General features: G+C 42.5%; 1 protein-coding gene across 1 annotated transcript; it reads left to right on the top strand.

Moving 5' to 3' along the window:
- Positions 1–3,872: 3,872 nt before the first annotated feature.
- On the top strand, positions 3,873–27,683 carry LOC133457929 (60 kDa lysophospholipase-like). The gene is made up of 16 exons (XM_061737315.1): positions 3,873–3,997; positions 6,818–6,935; positions 12,661–12,772; positions 12,955–13,080; positions 13,160–13,243; positions 13,871–13,997; positions 14,092–14,204; positions 15,631–15,813; positions 15,898–16,008; positions 16,143–16,259; positions 16,536–16,631; positions 19,976–20,139; positions 22,626–22,712; positions 25,090–25,189; positions 25,270–25,335; positions 26,931–27,683. The coding sequence occupies exons 1-16, from the start codon at positions 3,901–3,903 to the stop codon at positions 26,940–26,942; spliced, it is 1,713 nt and encodes a 570-aa protein (XP_061593299.1). The 5' UTR covers positions 3,873–3,900; the 3' UTR covers positions 26,943–27,683.

Below are 27,683 nucleotides of genomic sequence, written 5' to 3'. Positions count from 1 at the left end.
GCGGGTCAGCGGAACCAAATTCCTGGGGGTGCACATCAGCGAGGACCTCTCCTGGGCCAACAACTCTGCATCACTGGCAAAGAAAGCCCAGCGGCGCCTTTACTTCCTCCGCAAGCTCAAGAGAGCGCCCCCCCCCATGAACACTCAGGACTATGAGACAACACCACTGTGTCACTTTACTCACCGTTTACTCTTTATGTAAATAATTGCCATTTGCACTCATCCCTAGTACTAGTAAATGTTGTGTTGTGTTGTATTTATTTTATGTGAAACTTTTTAAGAATGTCTGTTGTGCCTGCGCCTGCGCACTTTATATGTTTATATGTTTATATGTTTCACCGTGGGAAGTAGGAAACGTCCTCTCAATTTGTTGTATGTCTTGACGTATCAAGTATTGACAATAAAGCTACTTTGACTTTGACTTTGACTTTGTCCATTTAGGGCTTTGTATGTAAGGAGCAAAGTCAATTCTGAATGTTACAGGGAGCCAGTGCAGGGTAGCTAAGACTGGACTAATGTGCTCTCTCTTTTTGGTTTTTGTTAACAGTCGAGCTGCAGAGTTTTGGATGAACTTCTCAGCATCATTTTGATTTATAAAAGGTCTTACCTTTGCTATGTTCCTGAGATGAAAGAACAAAGTTTTGCTCACCTTGTTTATAAAGGAGATTTTAGATCTGTACAATAGGCATAATTCCACAATGTTTATGTGTTTTATTGATGCTTCTAAAGCCTTTGATCGTGTAAACCATGAAAAATTGTTTTATAAATTGCACAGCAGAGGTGTTCCCAAGTATCTTTTAAGGATTCTGATTTTCTGGTATGCTCATCCGGCAATGCATGTAAAGGGGGGTAACTTTATGTCTGCTCCGTTTGGAGTATGCAATGGAGTTGGACAGGGTAGCATTTTATCTCCATTTTTATTCAATATTTATATGGATGACTTATCCAAGCTGCTCAGTGGTTGTGGTACAGGCTGCGTAGTTGGTAACACCCTCATCAACCACCTGATGTACGCTGATGATTTAGTTGTTTTTTCACCATATAGTGCTGGTCTTCAACAGCTACTGAGGGTCTGCTCACAATATGGCCTCGACTTTGACATTCTCTACAATGCAAAGAAAAGCAACATAATGATCGTCAGGACCAAAGAGGACAGCAAACTGTCATTTCCTGACTTCTTTTTGTCTGGCACTGTCCTCAAAGTGTGCAATGAGGTGAAATACTTGGGACACTTCATTAATGACGACCTGTCTGATGATAGGGACATTTACAGACAGCGTCGTGCATTGTATGCGCAAGCGAACACACTTGTATGCAAATTTGGTGTGTGCTCTGTACCTGTGAAGGCTGCACTTTTTAGAGCCTATTGTACCCCCATGTATACTGCTCACTTGTGGCGTCGCTATAAAAAGAGCAGTATGCAGAAACTGTATGTCGCCTACAATGATGGGATGAGGCTGTTGCTCAAGGTGCCACGCTGGAGCAGTGAAGTCAGCTGTTTGTCAGTGTCGGTGTGCCGTACTGCACTGCTGTACTGCGTAACCTTATGCACAGATGTATGTGCAGGTTGTCGGACTCTGGGAACAATTTAATTCTCAAACTGACTAACCCTGCACAGAGCTCAGTCAGGTTCTTCTCCAGAATCTGGAATCATTGGCGTATCAGCCTTTATGTAAATATGATGTGATATGTGATTACTGTGGATTTTATCCTTATTTTTTGTACCCTTTGTCTGTTGTCTGTTGTGCTATGGACCCTGTGTCCTTAATAAAGCTTATTATTATTATTATTATTATTATTATTATTATTATTATTATTATTATTATTATTATTATTATTATTATAATAATGATTATAAATGGAGGTTAAAGTTACAGGTGAGCATTATATGATGTAAGTCTTAAGCTTTTGCTCCATGTAAAAGCTGGTGAATTTACAAAATGTAACGAGTTTGAGTTACTGTTGCCTTTCGATCATGTCGAATCCGTCTGCTTATTCTCCTCTGACCTCTGACATCTAAAAGCCGTTTTCATCTGGACACCAGCCGTTTACTATTTCCTCTTTTTCGGACCATAGTCTGTAAACCCCAGAGATGGTTTGCAAGAAGCCCAGAAAATCAGCTATTTCTGAAGTTACACAAAGACATTGAAAATACAACATAGCAAAAACACATAACTGAATCGCTCCCACAGTTACTGATCGCATCGTTTTCCAGCAAGTCTCAAAATCCACTTCATTTCATAAAAAAGAAAAAATAAAGTTAGAAAGCTCAAAGTATCTTTATTATACGTAATGACAACATTCTAGTTAATACTTAAACATTAATAAACACATCTGCAGCTGAGCAATAGCAAAGTCCCTCGCTGCGCAGGCGATTGAACTTGTGTTTTCCAATCCAAGATTTTTTGAACCCATTTTCAGTACAAACAGTCCTCAATTCACACCCACGAAAAAGAACATACTGTATAAGCCTGAGAATTAGTCCTGCAGCTGCCACGCTATATATATATATATATATATATATATATATATATATATATATATATATATATATATATATATATATATATATATATATATATATATATATATATACTGTGTACATTTTATATATAAATACATCCTTTATCCTTTATTTACATCCATATGTCCTTACCTCCATTAGAGATTAAAATGTCTCTTTAATTCTTTTAGGAAAACTATGGACTGCAGCTGTAAGTTCAGCCTTTTGGAAAAGACAGAAAAACAAATCTAAGGATCAATAACATCAACTCTGCTTGTTTATGTTGGTCTGAATGTAACATGGAAGCGATTAAAAGGTTTGTAATAATGTTTGTCAGCAACCTAACTAATAAACAATATCCAACTTCATTTTCTTTTCTCAAACTAATGCTGAATCTGTCTTATGAAAGAAAGAAAACATTTAATTATTATATTTGTATATATGTGTAATGAGCATGTGAGTGTTGTGCTTTCACACAAAGGATGAAATATCTTTGCTGGAACCATTTTTAATACTTTTTGACCCTTAAAAGTCATAGATTCGTTTACATTTGCTTCATTCTTTGGACATCAGTTTTAGTGTCACAGTTTTGTTTTTTTTAACTTAAGGTCAAAATTAGTTCTAATAAATTAACACAAATACCAGTAGCAGTAGTAATGTTATTCATAACACTAAACAAACTGTCTATTGGCCAAAATGACACTATAGACCTAATACCCAAAATATATTCATAAACCAATATAAGGAATGTCCCAGCATACTTCAGGTAACGCTTTAGGTACAGCAATTTTATGCGAAAAATAGTGTGTAAATATATCATTACACACTGTTCTCTTCAAAGTATTTAGCTCTGCAGTAATTAAACTACTCAAGGCTGATTTATGGTTCCGCGTTACACCAACGCAGAGCATACGCCGTACCCTATGCCGTAGATCTGCGTCGATTTAACGCGGACCATAAATCAGGCTTCAGGAGGACGGTAGCTCTGTTAAGTGATCTGTGGTCCTCAGCAGCAGCAGCTACTGTACTCTAGGCCCCGCCCACAGGACTGACGTCAGAGGAGACACTGCCCATCAGATCAGAATGTCAAGGGCAAAACAACAAGATTTTAAAAACATGTTCAGGAAAAGTGGGCAAATCAACACCACATTAAAATAATTGTCCCGCCCATGATGTAAGCAGTTTTTTCTGTATATAAAGCCAGATGTGCGGCAGGCGCCGACACCACAGCACTTGAAGACCTCCGTGTTTTCATCATCACTTCCAACAAGTGGCTTTAAAGAGGCAGCGGCGAGCGACTCCAAGACAGCATGGCGGACACCCACTGTGATAAGAGTTCGACATCCCTTCCCCGGGCTCTGTCTCAGCTGCACTCCACCCGAAGGAGAGATCTGTTGATGATCTCCTCGAAGAGCGGCGTGGATGCTCCAACCGAGTCAAAAGTCCTGGTCATCTACACCGGAGGAACCATCGGGATGGTACCTACCCCTGATGGTAACTATGCCGAACTAAACTCGTTTAATCCTGAATTTGAATGAATGAATGAATGAATGAAGTTTATTCAGTCATGACAACACAAAACACAACACAAAAAAAAACAAAAAAAAAAACATTATGCACAGCATTACCATTTCACACAAAACCAATAATCATGTGTTTAAGAATGACTGAAAAGGCTGAAGCAAAGTGCTTATAAAAGCCTATCCTATATTACCAACTTTCTGTCTGTGGCTACCGACCTCCAGAAAGCCAAAAAGAGAATAGAAAAGCAAAGAAACAACAGAAAAGCAAAGAAACAACAAAAGACGAAGAAACAACAGAAAAGCAAAGAAACATTAACAGATATTCAATCACACTTATAATCTTCAAAAAAAGCTTTACAAACCATTTTCTTAAAAACCAAAAGAGAATGACGATGTTTTTAAATGTATGTTCATCATTCCAGAATTTAACTCCAATAATTCGAGACACGTCTCCTTTTCATACCTTTTTTAGCGTTTTGTACAGTGAAATTGCAGACACCTCTAAGATTATAGGGAGTTTCCTGAATTGAAAAGAACCTCTGTATTGAGTCGGGGAGCATTTTTGATTTTACTCTGAACATAATTTGCATGATTTTATAATAAAACAAATCATAAAATCTAATAACATGAGAATTTAGAAAAAGTGGATCTGTGTGAGCATATAGTAATCAGCTTTATTGATGATACGTATGGCTCGTTTACTGCGGGGATACACAGAAAACAAACTGCGTTCAGCAGTTGAGTTGCTTGTTTGCTGCATGTGTGGGAATTGCAGAAAATCACCTTACCAGCAGGTGCGCTGAAAAATCCTGTATCGGTCAGGTGTCGTCGCGTCATTAAGCCGCCGGTGTCGTTACAAAAAGTGATTGCCTGCCAGAATCTGATTTCTCCCCTGAAAATGGGTCTTTTTACCTGCCAAAAATGGATTTTAAGGCCAAATACAGTTAATGAAAGGTTGTTTCTACCTAAATATGTTTTGATCTCATTCTTGAGCTTCATAATATAAACACTAGAGCTCACAGGATTGCTTTTAACTCTTTTAAAGGACCATTACAACACAAAATAGGCATTTTCACTTGCCAAAATTTGATTGAAGGCCAAATACAGTTAATGAAAAGTTGTTTCTGGCTAAATATGACTTGATCTCATTCTTGAGCTTCATAATCTGAAAATGTGACGTTTTAGCGCTGTCGTTCAACGGGCTGCTGTGCGCGCTCCCGCGGCCACAAATCAGAAGAAATCCGATTCTGGCAGGACATCACTTTTTGGCACAACACCGGCCCCTCCCTTTCAGCAGCAGCTTGACATGGCAGATGGTCACAGAGCGCGTGATCAAATCTGTCTTAATCATTTCAATTAATAAAATACAGTTGACAGAGTTTTCACTTTTTTTATTTTTATTTTTTCAATTCATTTGTCCATTGTTTGCTTCATTCATTTAATATAAAATTCACATAATGGCCTAAACTTATGCATTGACGCGATCAGTAATTCTCTGCCAAGCCATATCACGTGCTTTGGCAGATGTATTAGTGTGGTGGAGCACTTGCTGCTCCATTCTTCAACCCTCGATAGATGATGTCTATATAGATTCACCGGGAGCTCACTCAACTCTGGGTTAACCAACTCTGGGTTAGTTGAGTTAAAGGAGCTGTATGTAAGAGCAATAATAAAACGAATCATAAAATGACCCCGATATGTCAACAGACATTTAAAAATCATGTTCATTTCAAATACTTATGTCACTGACAACAGCACTCAAGCCAGGATATTCCAGTTTAAAAAGAGGAGTTGCAGCCCTCAACTGATGTTTATGTTGAAGCTCCACCCTCCACCTATCTCCCAATCACCAAGTCAGTATTGTTTCTGAAGCTCCACCCTCCACCTATCTCCCAATCACCAAGTCAGTATTGTTTCTGAAGCTCCACCCTCCACCTATCTCCCAATCACCAAGTCAGTATTGTTTCTGAAGCTCCACCCTCCACCTATCTCCCAATCACCAAGTCAGTATTGTTTCTGAAGCTCCACCCCCCACCTATCTCCCAATCACCAAGTCAGTATTGTTTCTGAAGCTCCACCCTCCACCTATCTCCCAATCACCAAGTCAGTATTGTTTCTGAAGCTCCACCCCCCACCTATCTCCCAATCACCAAGTCAGTATTGTTTCTGAAGCTCCACCCTCCACCTATCTCCCAATCACCAAGTCAGTATTGTTTCTGAAGCTCCACCCTCCACCTATCTCCCAATCACCAAGTCAGTATTGTTTCTGAAGCTCCACCCTCCACCTATCTCCCAATCACCAAGTCAGTATTGTTTTCAGCATCCGGGTTGCCAGCTCGGCTCTAATTATGGCAGCCATGGCAGCCTACGTTCCTGCTGCATTCTGCAGCCTACCTGGCAACCTCTGGTCGGGGGAGGAGGGGGAGGGTACACGCCGCTCAACAGTATTTTGAAAGTGACTGCAGTACCAGTTTTGGACATTTCTTACACACGGCTCCTTTAATTCATAACCGGTGTGTTGGAACCCACTGAGCGGGTTTAGTCGTCATGGGTTCAAGTAACCTCAAGATGAGACTTTAACTCAGTGTTTGTTAAACCTCCTTCTTGGAATACCCCCCTGGTCTGAAGTGATTTTCAGGATCGGTAACATGTTTCTCACGTTTACTTCTAGGATTCAGTATGAGACTGATGATGCTGTGTTGTTGAGACTATAGTAAATGCCTTTCAATGATGATCGGTAACCCAGCAATGGTTATACTATGACACTGTTCTCTGCTGTTGTTATCCACAGGTCTCAAGCCAAAACCCGGTGCTCTTGTGGAGTACCTGCGCAAGCAGCCCATGTTCCACGATGAGGACTATGCCAAGGAGCATCACCTGGATGACCTCAAGAACACTCTGGTCCTGCCGTAAGTGCGCCCGGCTCAGTCAGTTTCACTTTTATTTTAAACCTTCCTGTGCTCTTGTCCTATAAAGTATAAGCGTAAGGTCTCATTTGTCACTGTATGTGTAGTAATATAGTGGCCTTTATAAGTCATAAAGTCGCATTTGCAAGCAGAAAAAACAATATTAAGCAGTGTCCCAGGGATAATCGATCACAAGGAAATAAAAAGCATTTGAATTAGAACAGTAACGTTTTACTAATCTGGGAACAGCAAGATCATCAAGTAGGCATCATATAAGCATTGTTGGTAGTGTATACATTTTTAATGATCATCACTTATTTTGAACTTAATTTATTGTTATTCCTTTCCTTTCAGCCCTATCCATTTTTTGCATATCCATCGCCTAACTTAAATTTTCCATGGCGTTACTATAAAATATACTCAAAAACAAGTTACATCATTCTTGTGGAGAAATACATCACATTCAGTTGCAGAATTAAGCAACCAAAGAGCAATACAAAGTAATTGAACAGAGAGATCCAGTGCTTCATTAGAGACAACACACACACACACACACACACACACACACACACACACACACACACACACACACACACACACACACACACACACACACACACACACACACACACACACACACACACACACACACTCAGGACATCTTCATACACATGACAGTTTCTGTTTTGGGATGGAGACCAACAAGGGGAGTGCCCATCTCATGATCTGCTTTCATTATCACATTGCTTCAACTTCCTTCTTATGTTATCTGAAATTAAAGTCCTGGTGGACGGTTGCGTGGGAGTGATCACGCTTAAAAAAAAAGTGACTAATAACCTCTTGTGTCTGTATGGCCATTTTCTTTTTTTTTGGCTGCTTAATTTTGCGAGTGAGTAGCATGTGATTAATTAGTCTGTGAGGATAACGTGACTCGATCACAAGAAGGTTTAACATCCAACATTAAAGTGATGGATGGGACGCTGTGTGTGACAAATAACGACACGAGTGAAAACAGCAAATCAAGCAAACTTATGGTTTCAGTTCGAATTAAATCTAGCATAATTACATTTTCTCCCCAGCAAAAATGCAACTTTAACAGGAAATCAGTGGCTCCTTGTGCCCTGCTATCACACAGGTGCTGTAAAACTGGTTGCATGGTAGGTGTCCTCACTGTTCTTATGTGCACGATGTCCTTGACGACAAACGTTTGGGTGTGCTCGTCCGATAGAAAACATAGAAAACACAACAAATATTTCCCATAGTTTTTCATTTTCAGTTCTTAATTAGCTTACATAAGCCTCTTACATATGTAATCAGTCATTAAAAAAAGGAGTATTCCCAAGTAAAATGAAAACTGTAAAGGTAATACCCATATTCAAATCAGGAAATAGTCATATATTCTCAAACTACAGACCTGTCTCACTTCTCTCACAGTTTTCTAAAATACTGGAAAAAATATTCTATTCAAGGTTATATGACTTCATTAATAAACATGAGGTCCTGTATGAACAGCAGTACGGTTTCAGAACTGAAAGAACAACATCATTCGCTCTCATAGACTTCATGGAAAACTTAACATCTGCAATTGAAAATAAACAATATGCTGTAGGAGTATTTCTAGATCTAAAAAAAGCCTTTGACACAGTGGACCATGACCTGTTAATATTAAAACTGCAGAAATATGGAATTAGAGGAGTAGCACTTTGATGGATAAGTAGCTACTTAACCAATAGAAAGCAATTTGTGCAATTTAACAACAGTAAATCTCAATTAAGGAAGGTGAAATGTGGGGTGCCTCAAGGCTCAGTTCTGGGACCATTGCTGTTCATCCTATACATCAACAATGTGAGGTTTCAAACACACTGAAAATGATTTTATTTGCGGATGACACTAACCTGCTATGCTGTGGAGATAATTTAGAACAGCTTTTGGACACTGTGGCAACTGAATTAAAAAGAGTGAAGAGTTGGTTTGATTCAAATAAACTCACGTTAAACCTTAATAAAACCAAGTTCATAATATTTGGAAAACGATTAATAAACTCACAAAAGAAACTTATGATAAATGACATAGAAATAGAGAGAGTAAATGAAATAAAATTTCTTGGAGTCATAATAGACAACAAATTATCCTGGAAGCCACATATAGAGGGGGGTATTTTATTTGTGTTAGTTCTTTAATATTTTAGTTCTAAATTGGAAGATTATTATGATCTTGATCTTGAATTTGTGGAGAAAAACTGTCTAACAATAAACTCCCGGTTCCCCCTATGGCCAGTCCCGGCCTGGCGGCTGCTCACCGTAGTTGCGAGACCTGTTGCGGCTCAATATTGATCCATATATGAGGCGCACTGGATTGTAAGGCGCACGGACAGCTTTTGAAAAAATTGAAGGCTTTTAGGTGCGCCTTATAGTGCGGAAAACACAGTATATTTTAAACAGGCCTTGAAAGTCTTAAAAACAATCAAACGCTTGTTTATTCTACATAAATCAGAAATTCAGCCTGTGGGCCATGTCTCTATTTTTACCGCTTCTAGCCTCCTTTTCTGTGATTGATCCAAAGGGGAGGGGAGGCTAGGATAATGAGGCTCTGCGCTGATTGGCTGCCTGAATGACGTGTAGCAGGGGAGGGAACAAAGCCTCTCCGGGCTGAAGAGCAGCGGCTCCGTACACAAAGCGTGTTCCATGCGATGCGATCGAAAACTTCAGTGACAAAATCAATTCCATTGCTTTATTTTTTTTGTATTAGACTGTCCTAACTGTCCGCAAGTTTAACGGTTTCAGTGTGGACAGAGAGAGTTTAACAGTTTCAGTGTGGACAGAGAGAGTTTAACAGTTTCAGTGTGGACAGAGAGAGTTTAACGGTTTCAGTGTGGACAGAGAGAGTTTAACAGTTTCAGTGTGGACAGAGAGAGTTTAACAGTTTCAGTGTGGACAGAGAGAGTTTAACAGTTTCAGTGTGGACAGAGAGAGTTTAACAGTTTCAGTGTGGACAGAGAGAGTTTAACGGTTTCAGTGTGGACAGAGAGAGTTTAACGGTTTCAGTGTGGACAGAGAGAGTTTAACGGTTTCAGTGTGGACAGAGAGAGTTTAACAGTTTCAGTGTGGACAGAGAGAGTTTAACAGTTTCAGTGTGGACAGTCAGAGAGAGTTTAATGGTTTCAGTGTGGACAGAGAGAGTTTAACAGTTTCAGTGTGGACAGAGAGAGTTTAATGGTTTCAGTGTGGACAGAGAGAGTTTAACAGTTTCAGTGTGGACAGAGAGAGTTTAATGGTTTCAGTGTGGACAGAGAGAGTTTAACAGTTTCAGTGTGGACAGAGAGAGTTTAACAGTTTCAGTGTGGACAGAGAGAGTTTAACGGTTTCAGTGTGGACAGAGAGAGTTTAATGGTTTCAGTGTGGACAGAGAGAGTTTAACAGTTTCAGTGTGGACAGAGAGAGTTTAACGGTTTCAGTGTGGACAGAGAGAGTTTAACGGTTTCAGTGTGGACAGAGAGAGTTTAACGGTTTCAGTGTGGACAGAGAGAGTTTAACGGTTTCAGTGTGGACAGAGAGAGTTTAAGGGTTTCAGTGTGGACAGAGAGAGTTTAACGGTTTCAGTGTGGACAGAGAGAGTTTAACGGTTTCAGTGTGGACAGAGAGAGTTTAACAGTTTCAGTGTGGACAGAGAGAGTTTAACGGTTTCAGTGTGGACAGAGACAGTTTAACGGTTTCAGTGTGGACAGAGAGAGTTTAACAGTTTCAGTGTGGACAGAGAGAGTTTAACGGTTTCAGTGTGGACAGAGAGAGTTTAACAGTTTCAGTGTGGACAGAGAGAGTTTAACAGTTTCAGTGTGGACAGAGAGAGTTTAACAGTTTCAGTGTGGACAGAGAGAGTTTAACGGTTTCAGTGTGGACAGAGAGTTAACAGTTTCAGTGTGGACAGAGAGTTTAACAGTTTCAGTGTGGACAGAGAGAGTTTAACGGTTTCAGTGTGGACAGAGAGAGTTTAACGGTTTCAGTGTGGACAGAGAGAGTTTAACGGTTTCAGGACAGAGAGAGTTTAACGGTTTCAGTGTGGACAGAGAGAGTTTAACGGTTTCAGTGTGGACAGAGAGAGTTTAACGGTTTCAGGACAGAGAGAGTTTAACGGTTTCAGTGTGGACAGAGAGAGTTTAACAGTTTCAGTGTGGACAGAGAGAGTTTAACGGTTTCAGTGTGGACAGAGAGAGTTTAACGGTTTCAGGACAGAGAGAGTTTAACGGTTTCAGTGTGGACAGAGAGAGTTTAACGGTTTCAGTGTGGACAGAGAGAGTTTAACAGTTTCAGTGTGGTCAGAGAGAGTTTAACGGTTTCAGTGTGGACAGAGAGAGTTTAACAGTTTCAGTGTGGACAGAGAGAGTTTAACGGTTTCAGTGTGGACAGAGAGAGTTTAACGGTTTCAGTGTGGACAGAGAGAGTTTAACAGTTTCAGTGTGGACAGAGAGAGTTTAACAGTTTCAGTGTGGACAGAGAGAGTTTAATGGTTTCAGTGTGGACAGAGAGTTTAACAGTTTCAGTGTGGACAGAGAGAGTTTAACAGTTTCAGTGTGGACAGAGAGAGTTTAACGGTTTCAGTGTGGACAGAGAGAGTTTAAGGGTTTCAGTGTGGACAGAGAGAGTTTAACGGTTTCAGTGTGGACAGAGAGAGTTTAACGGTTTCAGTGTGGACAGAGAGAGTTTAACGGTTTCAGTGTGGACAGAGAGAGTTTAATGGTTTCAGTGTGGACAGAGAGTTTAACAGTTTCAGTGTGGACAGAGAGAGTTTAACGGTTTCAGTGTCGGACGCTCTCATGCAGTTACACGGTGGAAACGGATCTTAAAGCCTTATTTACGGTTCTGCGTTAAATCGACGCATACCCTACGCCGTAGGCTCTGCGTTGGTGTAACGCAGAACCAAAAGTCAGCCTTTAGTCACCTCGTCTTCACACAGGAAGATTTAATTGAATTCTAAACAGGGACACCATTTCTTATGTTACAAAACAAATGAATCATGTTAACTGTAAAGAACATGATATGTATACTTACCACCGTTGAATTTGCAGTGAAAAAAGGTCAAACAGGTTTTTGCTTTAAGTTAAAATGAGTTTCTACAATTAACAAGACATATCAAATAAGCCACTTTAGTGTGTGTTGGCTTTGCCTGTAATTTGCAGAACATAGTAGTTGAGTCGCTCAGACCAGTCCCACTTTACTGTGGTAAACAATTGGTCTTATTTTAAATTCTTGATCACCATGTCCACATGACAAAACCTCCCGCTTTTCCACCGGCAGAATTCTTTGTGAGTGTGTGTGAAACAGGTTCTGGCAGCCTGGGGCTGAGACAGCCGGCCTGCTAAATAGACTCTTGTCTCACTTCATAAAGTCAACATTAAACTCACTACCCCTCTTTGATCAGAACTTGATCCAACCCATTTTAAATGAGCTTAATGGACAGAATAATTTGTGTAACTGTGTGTGCTGTATGTTCTTTGGAGTGACTGCACTTGGAAACAGTGAATCCTTGGAGTTTCATGCGTTTCATCATCGGTTATCTTCTTTTTGGGGTATTTGATTGAGGGAGCACACTGACTGGAACACGGGCATGAAGAAATGTACAGTTTGTTAATCTTTTGTCCCAATTTTGATCATTTGTCCTTGCTGATGTAACAGGGTAAGTGCCCATAAATAGGCTGAATAAAAGTCTTATCTTTCAATGTTTTCTCTTTCAGAGAGACTAAGTCAAAGAAGAGGATCATTTACACGATACTGGAGTACGACCCTTTGCTGGACTCCTCCAATATGATCCCAGATAACTGGGTCAAAATGGGAAAGGACATTGAGGTACTTCTGGATTCATTTCAGTTGGATTTTGATTTTTTAAATTAAGACCTTAATTAATCACACAAACGTCATATAGCCCCTAAAATGCCGAACATAATGCAGGGGGAAAAAAATGATATGGCCTGAATGTTACCATACACAGCAATCCCCATTATGCTCTCTGTTTTCTTGTCTGACTCCAGGACAACTATTTAGATTACGATGGGTTTGTGATCCTTCACGGCACAGACACGATGGCGTACACGTCCTCTGCCTTGTCCTTCATGTGTGAGCATTTGGGAAAGCCAGTCATTCTCACCGGTTCCCAGGTAAGACCATTTGGCTTCTTAACCACCAAATTCATGAAATGTGCCTGCAGAATTTTAATAGCTTGCTTGGTGCGTTCAGGTGCCCATCTACCAGTTGAGGAATGACGGCAGAGAAAACCTGCTGGGCGCATTGATCATTTCTGGCGAGTTTGTCATCCCTGAGGTGAGGAAAAGGAGATGTGGAAAAGAGTCATTTGGTGGCTGCTTTATTCATCAGCCCTAAGTCGGCATCCATGAAAGTTTTATTTATATTACTACAGTGTTAGTGGATGGAGGTCCAAACAAAGTAAAATATTTAATAGAATAAAAAAGAAAACTACAAACATATTCAGTATATCAGTTCATGTTTTTAAAAGATGCTGTCTTTTTCTTAGAGCAACCAATAGCACGTAAAAAGTAACAAATCGTCACTTTCCTGTCGTGTTTCGAGAATGTTTTCTAATGCCTGCGAGTTGTTTCGCAACTCTGAACAAAAGTTACAGAACAGGAAGAACAATGTACTCTTCCTGTTCCGTATGTGCTGCTCAAAAGAGCCGTTAAAACGGCGTCTGCGTGGCAGCTGAAGCTCGTTCCATCTCAGATGAGTCCTTTTGGCCATTTAAACACAACGTTAATGTGCATTTGCAATACCAAAAGGGTTACTATTCAGTAGTTGAAGGGTGTCATTTTGAACATATACATATTGACCGTTTTTGCTACTAACTCTGAGTAGATGTTTGGGTAGATGTTTTTTGAGTAGATGTTTTTGACCATCTTATAATCATCTTCTGCATCTTTGTCTTTTTTCCAGGTGTGCTTGTACTTCAACAACAAACTCTACCGAGGGAACCGCGTCACAAAGGTGGACAGTGAGAGTTTCGATGGATTTTCCTCTCCTAACCTGGATCCCCTGGCCACTGCTGAAGCGGAAATTAAAAGTGAGCCACAGATAAAACACTCACCTGCATGCTGCAAACAAATCCAGAAATGCGTGGGATATTCTTTACCCTGTCTTCCTCATCTTTCCTTTAGTTAATTGCGACATCATTTGGAAGGATCCCAACCCTGGCAAGTTTCAAGTCAGCACCAAGCTGAACTCCGATGTTGGTGTGCTCAGACTGTTTCCGGGAATCACTGCTGATTCTGTGAGTCTTCCTTTAGAAATGACGTTTCCGTAGCCAGCATCTGTCACTGCTCAGCTGCTGCTTTGGAAAGGCTTTCCTTGGATTAGTTTCTGATCAACAAGCTTTCAGTACCCCACAGTGACGCCACTTAAGTAAATAAAACTGATAGATGTCCATCACCAAATGCTTTCTTTCCATGATAGGCCTTTCCAGTCATGATATGGTAAAGATGAACCGGACTTTAACCTCAACAGTCTGCAGTGCAAGAACGGCGTGTTTCCCACTTAAACAGATCAGCATTTTCATTCTCGGAGTACCAATATATAAAAGTAGTTAAAACAGCACCCAGCATGCTCCAGTCTTTTAAAGAGTTAAGCTTGAGTTATGGTTCTGCGTCAAAACGACGCCGTGCCTACGGCGTGTGGTACGCGTCGACCCAGACCACACGCCGTAGGCACGGCGTCGTTTTGACGCAGAACCATAACTCAAGCTTAACCAATAAAGGTCAAGGACTCAATACCGAGTCCGATGACACCACCCACGACTCTCTATGTCAAACCATTCAAAAGTTATAGCCGAAAATAGGGACAACCAATCAGAAGAAGGGGCGGGGCTAATTTTCACCAATTATGGTCAAGGACTCAATAACGAGTCCCATGACCCCACCCACGAGTCTTTATGTCAAACCATTCAAAAGTTATGGCAGATTCACATATCGGCCAATCAGCTACTAGTATCACTTCCTGTTTAGCGTTGAAGTTTGACGTGTGTCGTATGTCGAACGGACAATCCTGCTAGGAGAAGTTCGTTAAAGTACGAAACGTGAAAATGGCATAAAATTGCGCCAAAATGAGACGATTAATTCAAAATGGCCGACTTCCTGTTGGGTTTCGGCCATGGCGCCAAGAGACTTTTCTTTAAGTTGTGACATGATACATGTGTGTACCGATTTTCGTGCATCTACGTCAAACCGTATTGTGGGGCTTGAGGCACAAAGTTTTCTAGGGGGCGCTGTTGAGCCATTAGGCCACGCCCCTTTTTGACACTATTAGAATATGTAATTTTTCGCCACCTGGAACGTCAGTGCCAAGTTTCACAACTTTTCGAGTAAGTTATGCGCCTCAAAAACGCAATTGTTTTCGGATAAAAGAATAATAATAATCGTACCGATTTCAATAGGGCTTCGCACAAGCCTTGCTGGTGTTCGGTCTCTAATGATGTGGTACTGGGCCTCCCAGTGCCAGCCATCCAACCAGTGACAGAGATACTGGTTGCAGAGATGACACCAGATGGGCCTTTAGGAGAGTGATCGGTCTCGTGCATTGGAGTGAAATGCACTGCAGGAAAAATAACATGGAATACTAATTTTTCAATTGGATTCAGCAGACTTTAGGCAACCATAAATCTGGGGTGTTTGTAATCTGAAACAGCTCACATCTGTGACCAGGTGGAGGCTTTCCTGAAGACCATGAAGGGCGTTGTCCTGGAGACATACGGAAGTGGAAATGCCCCCAACGACCAGCCTAAGCTGCTGACAGCGCTGAAGAACGCCACCGATTCTGGCACCATCATTATCAACTGCACACAGTGTCTGAGAGGTACCGTGTCGGCATCCTATGCCACTGGTCAGGTAGGCGTTTCATTTGGTGGTCAGTCGTGACCTTTCTTCACATAGCATGTTAAGTACAGTTCAACTAAGAAAGATTTTTTGCAGGATTTGATGAAGGCAGGCGTCATACCTGGAGGTGATATGACTCCAGAGGCCAGCCTGACAAAGCTGTGCTACGTATTGGCCAAGACAGAGGACAGTAGTGAAAGAAAAAAGGTCAGTGCTTTCATTCATTCTTGAGATCAATTTCAAGACTTTCCTTTTTTTTTGATGGAGCTGAGATTTTGAAATCCGGACAGCCTTCTGACATATCATGCAATACCAAATTTTTTCTTTGTCTCCCTGCTCAGATGATGAAGGATAACCTGCGAGGTGAAATTACCCTGCTGAAAAGAAACGAGCTGTGTCTGACCAACAGCCATTTCATCCAGATCATCGGCAAGTCGCTGAGCATCAGCTGCAAGGAGGTGAGGACAGCAGCAGCTCCACGCAGGCTTCACCTCTGTACAGCTCACTTTCACCTAATTCTCCCTTGTAAAACTTGTCACATTTGTACTTAAGAGTCTCTCAGATGAGCATCAACTCTTTTACAGCCTTGACCTGGGTGATTTATTAAGAAAAACAAATGGTTGAAGAATAGAGTTAAAGTTATTTTGAGCTGTTTAAGTGTGAAAACACTGTACAAAGGTGTTATTTTTATATTCAAACATATTTCATGTGAGCTAATTTTTTGGTGTCCACAGGACCTGGAAGCCATCAGTAACGCTTTGACTCCTCCTCTGGCATGTTCTGCAGCCAAGATTGGTGACATTGGGGCCTTAGAAACCCTAAAAGACATGGTGAGTGACCCCTGTGCGTCTGTAAAGCTGATTGTGTCCATACATTGAATAACCCAGTAACACACAGTCTCCTGATTGGATGTTAATTGGGAGAGTTTGTACTCCAGCAGGGAAGTATTCGACCTGTCTCATCATGTTTGTTTTGTAGGATCAATGCTCTCAAATTTATTGCGCAAAATCTTCAGGGTCATTCTTTGTGCGTTGCGGCGCTATAGCAGGCACAAAAACAAACCCCAATGACAGGCAGGGCAGCCCAAAGAAGGCCCAGCTGTCACATCGAAATATTTTTATGTGCCTTGGCTTGTGTGAAGCCGGTACTTAGATTAATCACCAGCTTCCGAAGACAAATAGGGATCTCCTTATCTTTTAATATCTACCAAAAGTCCAATATTCACCTTCCTATCAGGGCTGGAAATCATTTTCTTTATTACCCCATGTACCGCAGTGGCAAGTAGATTTCAAAATCATTCAATTCCTTTAACCAGCTGCTTTTACTGGCATCATGTAACTAAAAAAAAAATGATGCAAAAAATTAGATTGTTTTAGTTTTTTTCTTTTCTTCTATATAAAAGCTGAAAAAACAGTCTAATATAAACTACCTTCAAGGCAAACATTTAAAATTGACCTGAAAGGTTAAATAAAATATACATTCTTAAAATAGTATTTTGTGCTGCTCGTGCACGTGGTAAACTGGTGTAAGATTAGAATAACGAAGACAAAAGCATCCTTCCATCCCTAATGACCGTCACTCTGAATACAAATCAGCTGTTCACTATATTATGATACTGGTGATGCAGAATATAGTTTTTAAAGCATTCGTAATCGTGGTATTTTCATTAGATTTGACAACCACTAGTGATCGCAGGACACCCTAGGCCGGAGGTCAATGATCGACTTTGTTGTCGTTTCATCTGACCTTCGGCCGCATGTCTTGGACACTCGGGTGAAGAGAGGGGCTGAGCTGTCAACTGATCACCACCTGGTGGTGAGTTGGATGCGCTGGCGGAGGGAGAGGTTGGACAGACCGGGCAGACCCAAACGGATTGTGAGGGTCTGTTGGGAACGTCTGGCTGAGCCCTCTGTCAGGGACATCTTCAACTCCCACCTCCGGGAGAGCTTCTCTCGGATCCCGGGGGAGGCGGGGGACATCGAGTCCGAGTGGACCATGTTCTCTGCCTCCATTGTCAACGCGGCGGCTCGAAGCTGTGGACGCAGGGTCTCCGGTGCCTGTCGTGGCGGCAATCCTAGAACCCGGTGGTGGACACCGGAAGTACAGGATGCCGTCAGACTGAAGAAGGAGTCCTACCGGGCTATGTTGGCCGGTGGGACTCCTGACGCAGTAGATAGGTACCGGCAGGCCAAGCGGGCCGCGGCTCGGGCAGTCTTGGAGGCAAAAACTCGGGTCTGGGAGGAGTTCGGGGAGGCCATGGAGGAGGACTTTCGGTCGGCCTCGAGGAAATTCTGGAGGACCGTTCGGCGCCTCAGAAGGGGGAAGCAGTACTCTGCCGGCACCATTTATGGTGCTGGTGGGGAGCTGTTGACCTCGACTGGGGACATTGTCGGACGGTGGAAGGAATACTTTGAGGATCTCCTTAACCCGACTGACATGCCTTCCACTGAGGAAGCAGAGGGTTGGGGCTCGGAGGCGTGCTCATCCATCACCCAAGCCGAGGTCACCGAGGTGGTTCGTAAGCTCCTCGGTGGCCGGGCACCGGGGGTGGATGAGATTCGCCCTGAGTACCTCAAGTCTCTGGATGTCGTAGGGCTGTCTTGGCTGACACGCCTGTGCGACATTGCATGGAGGAAGGGGACAGTACCGCTGGGGTGGCAAACCGGGGTGGTGGTCCCTCTGTTTAAAAAAGGGGACCGGAGAGTGTGTTCCAACTACAGGGGGATCACACTTCTCAGCCTCCCGGGGAAAGTCTACGCCAGGGTACTGGAGAGGAGAATACGGCCGATAGTCGAACCTCGGATTCAGGAGGAACAATGCGGTTTTCGTCCCGGTCGTGGAACACTGGACCAGCTCTATACCCTCCGCAGGGTGCTCGAGGGTTCATGGGAATTTGCCCAACCAGTCTACATGTGTTTTGTGGATCTGGAGAAGGCATTTGACCGTGTCCCTCGTGCCATTCTGTGGGGGGTGCTGAGTGAGTATGGAGTCCGGGGCCCTCTACTAAGGGCTGTCCGGTCTCTGTATGATCGAAGCAGGAGTCTGGTTCGCATTGCCGGCAGTAAGTCAGACTTGTTCCCGGTGCATGTTGGACTCCGGCAGGGCTGCCCTTTGTCACCGGTCCTGTTCATAATTTTTATGGACAGGATTTCTAGGCGCAGCCAGGGGCCGGAGGGGATCCGGTTTGGGAACCTCAGGATTTCATCTCTGCTTTTTGCAGATGATGTTGTCCTGTTGGCTTCATCAGACCGGGACCTCCAGCATGTGCTGGGGCGGTTTGCGGCCGAGTGCGACGCGGCAGGGATGAGAATCAGCACCTCCAAGACCGAGGCCATGGTTCTCGACCGGAAAAGGGTGGCATGCCTTCTCCGGGTGGGTGGAGAAGTCCTGCCTCAGGTGGAGGAGTTCAAGTATCTCGGGATCTTGTTCACGAGTGAGGGAACAATGGAGCGTGAGATTGACAGGCGGATCGGTGCAGCGTCCGCAGTAATGCGGTCGATGTACTGGACCGTCGTGGTAAAGAGGGAGCTGAGTCGAAAGGCGAAGCTCTCGATTTACCGGTCAATCTACGCCCCTACCCTCACCTATGGTCATGAACTTTGGGTAGTGACCGAAAGGACAAGATCGCGGATACAAGCGGCCGAGATGAGTTTCCTCCGCAGGGTGGCTGGACGCTCCCTTAGAGATGAGTTTCCTCCCTTAGAGATGAGTTTCCTCCGCAGGGTGGCTGGACGCTCCCTTAGAGATGAGTTTCCTCCCTTAGAGATGAGTTTCCTCCGCAGGGTGGCTGGACGCTCCCTTAGAGATAGGGTGAGGAGTTTGGTCACCCGGGAGGAGCTCGGAGTCGAGCCGCTACTCCTCCACATTGAGAGGAGTCAGCTGAGGTGGCTTGGGCATCTGTACCGGATGCCTCCTGGACGCCTCCCTAGGGAGGTGTTCCAGGCATGTCCCACCGGGAGGAGACCCCGGGGAAGACCCAGGACACGCTGGAGAGACTATGTCTCTCGGCTGGCCTGGGAATGCCTCGGACTCCCCCCGGAAGAGCTGGAGGAAGTGTCTGGGGTGAGGGAAGTCTGGGCATCCCTGCTGAGGCTGCTGCCCCCGCGACCCGGTAACGGATAAGCGGGAGAAGATGAGTGAGTGAGTGAGTAGTGATCGCTTTTGATTGTCACAGGGTAGCAACTTGTGTCTGGGAGACTACGATGGACGTACACCTCTACATGTTGCTGCTTGTGAGGGACACCTGGAAGTCGTGCAGTACCTGCTCAGTCACGGAGCCTCGGTCCACGCTAAAGATCGCTACGGAGACAACCCCCTATCCAACGCTGTGCGCTTCAGGTAAGAGAAAAATTGTGGGCCGGTGTGTTTGTTTGTGTCTGGACCACTAAAGTAATGTCTTTGTTTATGAAGTATCACACATTTGAAATCCCCACGTTGGCTATTAGCAACAGTTCTTATTCCTCAAGGACTTCCGAGTGTATACTGAAAATAATTTAATAGCTGCTATAGAGCAGATTTCATTAAATGAGCTGCTGCAAGGCAGGAAATCTGGCTCTGCTTAAATGAGGGCGCAGCGGCTGTTGCAGAGGAGCTGAAACCAAGGGAACAACTTGCACTGGAGTTTAGAGGACAGCCAACAATAATAAACTAATTCATTGTCATCTGACAGTTTAGACGATGTTTATTTTTTACTAAAACTTCAGTCATTCTCTGACATTGCTCTTAATGTACAACTGGAAATAGTCAAACGTAATGTTTCTGTGCTGGTGCTGTATCGGGCCTCTGGGGGGAAACTGAATGTGACACAGCTCTACCAAAAGGCCGTTGTCTCACTTTAACGGTTGACACTGTAGGTGTGGACTGTGGACTTTCTTTTGTAATGACAGAAGGATGCACTGGGGTAAATCCACCTGCCGTTATGGAGCGCTTCTAACACAGTATGTGACAGAGCCTGGCTGGCTCCGCCCTTTCTTCATTCATTCAGCAAAGTGACACTTGGTAGCCTCTCAGAACAGGAGAACTGGTGATTCTTGAGTTGAAGGTTTGACGCAGCTTATCACCAACATTTCAAGCTATGCTCCAGCCTGATGCCCATATGTGGAAACGGAACGAGGATAAAGAAAACAGATATGGGGAGTGTCATCGGAACCAGTCGTACCAGCCAGCTCCCAGTTTCACCGATGTCAGATACTTGCTCCTTAGTCTTTAAGAAGTCTTCTGTGTCTTTACCGTACTTTCTCAACTGTAGATCGACATACATCGCAAAACAATTAAGCTTCTTATGTAAAATATCCTTTGCAAATTGCTCTATTATCAAAATACATTATATACCCATCAATCAATTGTGTTGCTCAGTTTTTTTCCTTCCTTTTAAACTTGTTATATATCCTTTCACGCTGATTGTCACTGGGGCTCATTGTGTTGAGGCCAAAATTAATGTTGGTTAGTTTAAATATACTTTATTTACTTAATCCTTTATTTGAAAGGTATATATGAATTGGTTTTGTGGGGGCATGGTATTGTTTGTGTTGTATGTATTATGGACAGATAAGTTCAGAAAGATTAATTTTTTGTTGGTTTGTTGCGTTGTCTTCGCCCCTCCTTTCTTGTGTCAGAGCGTCTGCAGTGATTTAATGCGTGATTATTGACACCTGCAGATGAAGGGAAGAGCGTGAGAGTGGGAAGCGGGACAGTTTTTTGACTGCAAAGGGCAGATCGCAGAAATAAATTAAGATGCTTTTTTTTGCCTTTTTGATGGATACTTTTTGCAAAAGTTATAATCTGCTGAATTATCATTAAATAGCATCAATTTGGAGGTGACGCTGGATCCGCGTCTGTCTTTTGTTTTGACTGTGTTGACCCGCTCAGTAGCGGCTCACAAAAGTTTTGATAGAGAAGCCGCAACACATTGCGAAGGCTGAAACTTGTCTTAACTTGTTCAATGACATGTAGTTCCATACTAAATCTGTCACTGAATATAAGATTTAAAATATAACAACAAACCTGACTCAAAGGGAGTCCGTCACTGCGTAGTACCTTTAAGTGCTAAGCATTTGTATTGCAACTTACGGTTGTTGTTTTATTTTTAAAGTTCACATGCTAAGTCTTTTCTTTCATGAACAATTCCAAGCGGCTTTCATAATGCCGTAAAAACATGCACACCTCATGCGTTCTTCAGACCAAACATGCAGATGTTCTAAGAGCTTTGAAAAGTGGTGACTGAACTGAACTCAAGTCCAAAAACTAATTCTGAATTGCTCATAATATTGAATGTGATTGGTATGATTGTTAGTCTGGGTTTGTAATGGCCTGTAGTGTACCCCACCTACTGCCTGATGTCGGCTGGACAGGTTGAAGCTGGTGTAAAAAGAAATGAATGAGTGCATGGATAATTGTGGGTGCTACAAGTAACAGTCATGTGGTGGGGAAAGAGAAGTTAACAGAGGTTTGGAGATTATTTGTACTCTCTGGCATCGGCTGATTCAGTTCCCTTTACACTAGCCAAGTTAAGAACTTCCTGCCTTATTGTCTCCTCTTAAATAAAGTTGCATGAGCATATTCAAACCCTTTCCGTTGATCAGTTACAGATAAAGCTTCTTCAAGTTCTATGCTTTAAATTTTTCTGCAACATGAACTATAAATAGTTTTGATTTTCTTCAGTGTTCGATTAGCTTCACCTTTGCTGTCGCCCCAGATTGTTTGTCTGTTGCCTCCTCGCTGAACAGTGAGTGGTTAATATTTTAGTTGATTTGAACTGAGTTACACAGTGATGTTAAATATATGTGATTAGTCATTCTCTTTTATTGCATGTCCTCTGAATTTAGGCGCAAGGAAGTTGTGAAGCTGCTGAGAAAGACGGGAGCCCACTTATCCGGAGACCACCATGAGGAAGCAGGAACTGAACTGTGCAGGTCAGACAAAGTAAAAAAGGAAACGTGTCTTCAAACAACTATACAAGACACGCAGCCAAATGTCTCATCTGCTTAGCCCTCCTTGTTGACCCATCCTACATAGCTGACACAGGAACAACCAGTTTATTTTTATTTTATTTATTTATTTATTGGTTTATTTGACAGGGACAATGCACATCAATAAAAACATTGCTGTAAATGTGCCAGAGTTAGCCAAGAGGCTATTTTTCATCTGTAGTCCCTGGACAGATGTAAGAATACAAAAAAGTACAGAAAAGATACAGAAAGTACAGAAAAGTACAAAAGTACAGAAATAAAGAAAGGTGCAAATTAAGTTTTAGTGCTGACAGAGCTGAGTATTAATCAACCATTTCTTTAAATGAGCTCTAAATAAACTGTATGTGTCCAGTTCTCTGATAATTGCAGGGATGGAGTTCCATTCGTGTGCAGCTTTAACAGAGAATGCAGACTGACTGAAAGCACTTTTTCTGAGTGGAATAATACAATCCCCTCTTGCTGCACCTCTTGTGAACCGATCAGCAGTCGTTCTAATGTTGACAAAGTGTCTGAATGGAGGAGAAGTCAGGCCGTATATAATCTTATGCATAAGACAAACATCTACATATTTAATCATATTTTCCCAACTCAACAAGTTATATTTTTTTAGTATTGGGCAATGATGAAAATATACTGATTTCTTATCAAGGATTTTGAGTGTTCGTTTATACAAAGACTGTAATGGTTTTAGAGTAGTTGTCCCGCTGTAGACGGCTGCATTGGGATCGGGTCCCGCGGGACCCAACACAGATCTCGCGGGAGCAGCGGTTTGAACTCTCCTGCGGGCGGGAGCGGGCGGCCAAAAAAAAACCAATGCGGGATCAGGATGTAGTCTAGCGACAAGATGGAAATCAATGACGTGGAAAATAAACCTCAAACAAGGTCTTTGCAAAACAAAAACAAAGCAAGTCAGATATTTGTAGAAACTAGTTTAGTGTGGAGCATCTTGGAAGAGACGAGGGATTGGAACCAGCAGTCGATCAGCAGCTTCTCTTCCTCCACAGATATGGAATGGCCAAGCGATTCATTTGTTAAATTAAATTGTTTCGTTCATTATTTATTAGTGTTTAAGCCACTCACAGCTGCTCTCGTTGCTTTAACCTCAATCACATAATTGATGCGCGAAAGGCGAAAAGGCGCGCGATGATGACAATGATGAATTTACATCTAACTTTTGGTCAGGTGCCTATGAACGGCCAATTATCCATCAAACTCCACAATGATCATGTTAACATTAAATCAGATAGATTTCTCTTGCATCTCTATCATTGTGTGGGAATGAATTCTCAGAGTTTTACGGGAGCGGGCGGGAGTGGATATAAACACTGCGGGAGCGGCAGAATAGCTTTGAACCCTAACTGCTACTTCTACTACTACTACTTATACCTGTGCCGACAGGTATAAGACACAGTGACTGCCCCCTCCCTTATCAACACAAGACACACAACAGGTTTGGCCAAAAAGGCTCCATTTTAGAGTTTCAGGAGCACACCTTTTTGTAAAGTAAGCTGAATTGTACCCAGAGGTGGACAGAGTACTGGACCCCAGTACTTGAGTAAGAGTACAAATACTACTGGTCAAAATGTACTCCGTTACAAGTAAAAGTAGCTCAGTCAAAATATTACTCGAGTAAGAGTAGAAAAGTACTTGCTTTTAAAGGTACTTAAGTATCCAAAAGTAAATGCTTTTAAATTTACTTTAAGTAAAAGTAAGAGTAAGAGTAAGAGTAAATTTCTTATTTTCCACATCAGTAAATTACTATATTTTTTCTAAATTAATTGTTACGGCTCTGTCTTGACTTGTTGACTCTGTCTTGACAAACGCAGGCTACTTTGGCGGTATCGTTTTGAGGAGGCTTGACGTATTTCCGCTTTCCGTACATCCCAGTGGAGAGCGTGCACTGTGATAGGTCTCCTCCTTTGACAAAAACAGCTTGTGTCCAATAGGATTTTAGGGAAGAAGAAAAAAGAGCAGACCTGAAAGTAACGAGTACTTTTCAGCCTTCCTAGAAATTTACTGGAGTAAAAGTAAAAATATTTGTCTTGGAAATGTATTCAAGTAAGAGTAATAAGTACCAAAGAAATCTAATACTCAAGTAAAGTACAAATCCTCTGGATATGTACTTAAGTACAGTACTCAAGTAAATCTACTCCGTTACTGTCCACCACTGATTGTACCTTAGACATCAGTAAATCAGGAGGCCCAGTGCTGCTGTGGTTTGTTCTGCTGATGTGCTGGCTCAGACTCTGATAAATCACTTTACACAAGCTTTTTCTTGACTGGTTGAGATGAAATAAACGTGTTTCTTTGTGTGCGTCAGCCTGGCAGCCAGTGGTGACCTGGACGGCCTGGAAATCTGGGTTCTTGCTGGAGCAGATCCAAATACACCGGGCTATGATGGAAGGACGGCCATCCAAGTGGTGGGTGGCTGGCAGACACCTCGGCCTTTAACAACTGTTCAGTTCACTAAATAATATCTCTCATTTGTCATCCGTCACAGGTCGAAGCTATTGGCAAAACCGATATGGTGAAGTTTTTAGCGCAGCTCATGAGCAAGAAATCCGGGGTAATGTCCATTTTCCTTTTACATCTGTATATTCCTCCTTCAAACCCCAACAATTAGAATTGCCATTCAAATTACACCTTAAACATTTATCTTGTTCAATTTCAGTGTCTCTGGTGATTTTAGTGAGTACCATATGATGAATATGATGATGAGGTAAATGAACTATAGAAAAATATGTTTGATTCCTCGTTTCCACATCTCCTATCCTGAGCATAAGATCCTGTCTAGCATGCGTCCCTTCATCCCCGCCGTCAATTTGTGGGTTCATCAGTGGTTGTTCATCATCCATCCCTTCCTCCTGTCATTTCATAAGCTTATCCTGTTAGCGTATTCCACTTTGGGAAATTATGACAGGCAAGATTTGGAGACTAATGTGGTATAAAATAAAGGAATCAGCAGTTTAAAGGGATTGTGACATGAAAAACAAATTTTTCTTGATTTTTTGTGTTTTGTTGGGTGTCTTGACATCAATTACACCCAAAAAACAACGAACTTTTAACATTCAGTGTATTGTGTGCTTTCTGGGATTTGCCGCATAACTATGCAAAAACGGCGCATGTGGTTTGGTGGCGGATCGTTACGTAACGATCCGCTAAATCACCGCCCCCTCCACCCAGCTCCCTGCCTCCTCTCCTTTCCAGCGCACCATAAAGGCTGATTTATGGTTCCGCGTTACACCGACGCAGAACCTACGGCGTAGGCTCTGCGTCGATTTAACGCGGAACCATAAATCAGGCTTAACACGGAGCTGTTTAGAGCGTCTTTTGTTCTAATCACCGGAGGAAAACTGCTAAGAAGACCCGCGGCCACTGACTGGACTTAAGATAAGGGGACACTGCTGCTTGCATGCCTTTATTTTTATGATTGTTTGCGGTGGACTGCTTTTCCGTGCATGCTTCGCCTGTCGCTCCCGGCTTAACTCTCCGACGCCGCTGTTAGAAGTCCGGTTCGGTGTACGCACGGACTTCATCCCCGGGCTGTAGTTGCCCTGTCTGGGCTGTGTGTGTGGGTGTTTGTGGCATGGATGTATTATAGAACATTATAGATACATTATATGTATTATAGGTTTGTGGTCGGTGTGCGCGCGTGTGTGTGGAGACGCCGGCAGAAGTTTGTAGCAGTTGGTTGGAGGAGGAGGTATGGAGGAGCAGCGGAGCAATGATTGACAGGAAAGGGGGGAAAGGAAGCGTTTTTCACGGCGCAAAAAAAGACTGTAATAAAAAGCCAGGAATGGAGTACTAGAGTGAAGTTTTTCTTGTTACACCCTTTTAGACACATTTGAGGGATGTTGGCCAAGACTTTTAATAGTGTTAAAAGCATTTTAAAAATGATGTCACAATACCTTTAATGGCTAATTAAATGCATTTGCTTCGAGGAAGCTGTTGAATGTGTTTCCGAGATCTTTTCCAATAAAACATGATTGGATAAAATCTGATCATGTTTTGAATGGTTGCTTTCGGATGCCTGTGGACTCTGAACAAACAAGTCGTCTTACTGAGCTGATGCACGTTTGTGTGTGTGTGCGCCGAGTGTTGAAACAAGCGTGACCTTTCTCTGCTCTACATTAATCCATTCTCCATTTGTTGCTATGGCAGACCGGCGAGTGATGGAATTCACGGCCCCCCCGACAGGACAGTGAGCTGATGGCACCGCAGCCGGCAGGCGTCCATGTCCATCCATCTCCTGTCAAGTCGTCCTCTCAAACACCTTCCAGCCTTGTTTTTGATTTTACCTTCTTTTTTAAGAAAATGTCCACATGACTTTTAATGCCATAACTGCTTCAGTCTGTAATTTCAAATGCATTAACATATCAAGGAGTAACCACTTCTTTGACATGTTCTTTCATTCTTTGAATGTACACTGTTTACGGATGTGAACATTTGGTTGTTACACAGTTGTCTTCTGTATCTTTGAGGAAACATCTTACTGGTCTGAAACTCTTCATCAAATGTTCTCATTTCTTTGTATCAACAACAGAAATCTTAACCAGGGAAGTGTTGATAAACTTCTGTCTTTTTTTTGTATTGGATACTTTGACATGACTTCATTAAGCAGAATTTTCTTGTTCCAAAGTAATATATTCCTGATATATGTATTACAGGGTATATTCACAGATTTTATTTTTATGACTACTTTTGTACTGAGAAACTGGGAAGCGTGTTAACTTGGGAAATTATGGTTGTGTTTTTATCATCTTGGATGTTATCCAACTGCAACCCATGTCCACCTCAGTCAAGGAACACATCAGTCCCTGAAGATGAGTTTTTCACTTCCTGCTGCTCAACAGGTATCACCAAAACCTGACGTTTCCTTCAAGACTCATCCAGCCTGTTTCTTGAAGCGTGGAA

The sequence above is a fragment of the Cololabis saira genome, chromosome 13, assembly GCF_033807715.1.
Source record: "Cololabis saira isolate AMF1-May2022 chromosome 13, fColSai1.1, whole genome shotgun sequence".
In the NCBI taxonomy this organism is placed as follows: domain Eukaryota; kingdom Metazoa; phylum Chordata; class Actinopteri; order Beloniformes; family Belonidae; genus Cololabis; species Cololabis saira.
The sequence above is the reverse complement of the archived record's forward strand: the minus strand, read 5'-3'. Positions and strand labels throughout refer to the sequence as shown.

What these genes read in the sequence shown, in the direction of transcription:
- LOC133457929 (XM_061737315.1), top strand. Translation starts at nt 3,901, where the DNA reads ATGATCTCCTCGAAGAGCGGCGTGGATGCTCCAACCGAGTCAAAAGTC. An exon ending in GCGAGTTTGTCATCCCTGAG is followed by an intron (nt 13,244 to 13,870) that starts GTGAGGAAAAGG and finishes TCTTTTTTCCAG; the next exon opens with GTGTGCTTGTACTTCAACAA. An exon ending in GCAGGAACTGAACTGTGCAG is followed by an intron (nt 22,713 to 25,089) that starts GTCAGACAAAGT and finishes TGTGTGCGTCAG; the next exon opens with CCTGGCAGCCAGTGGTGACC.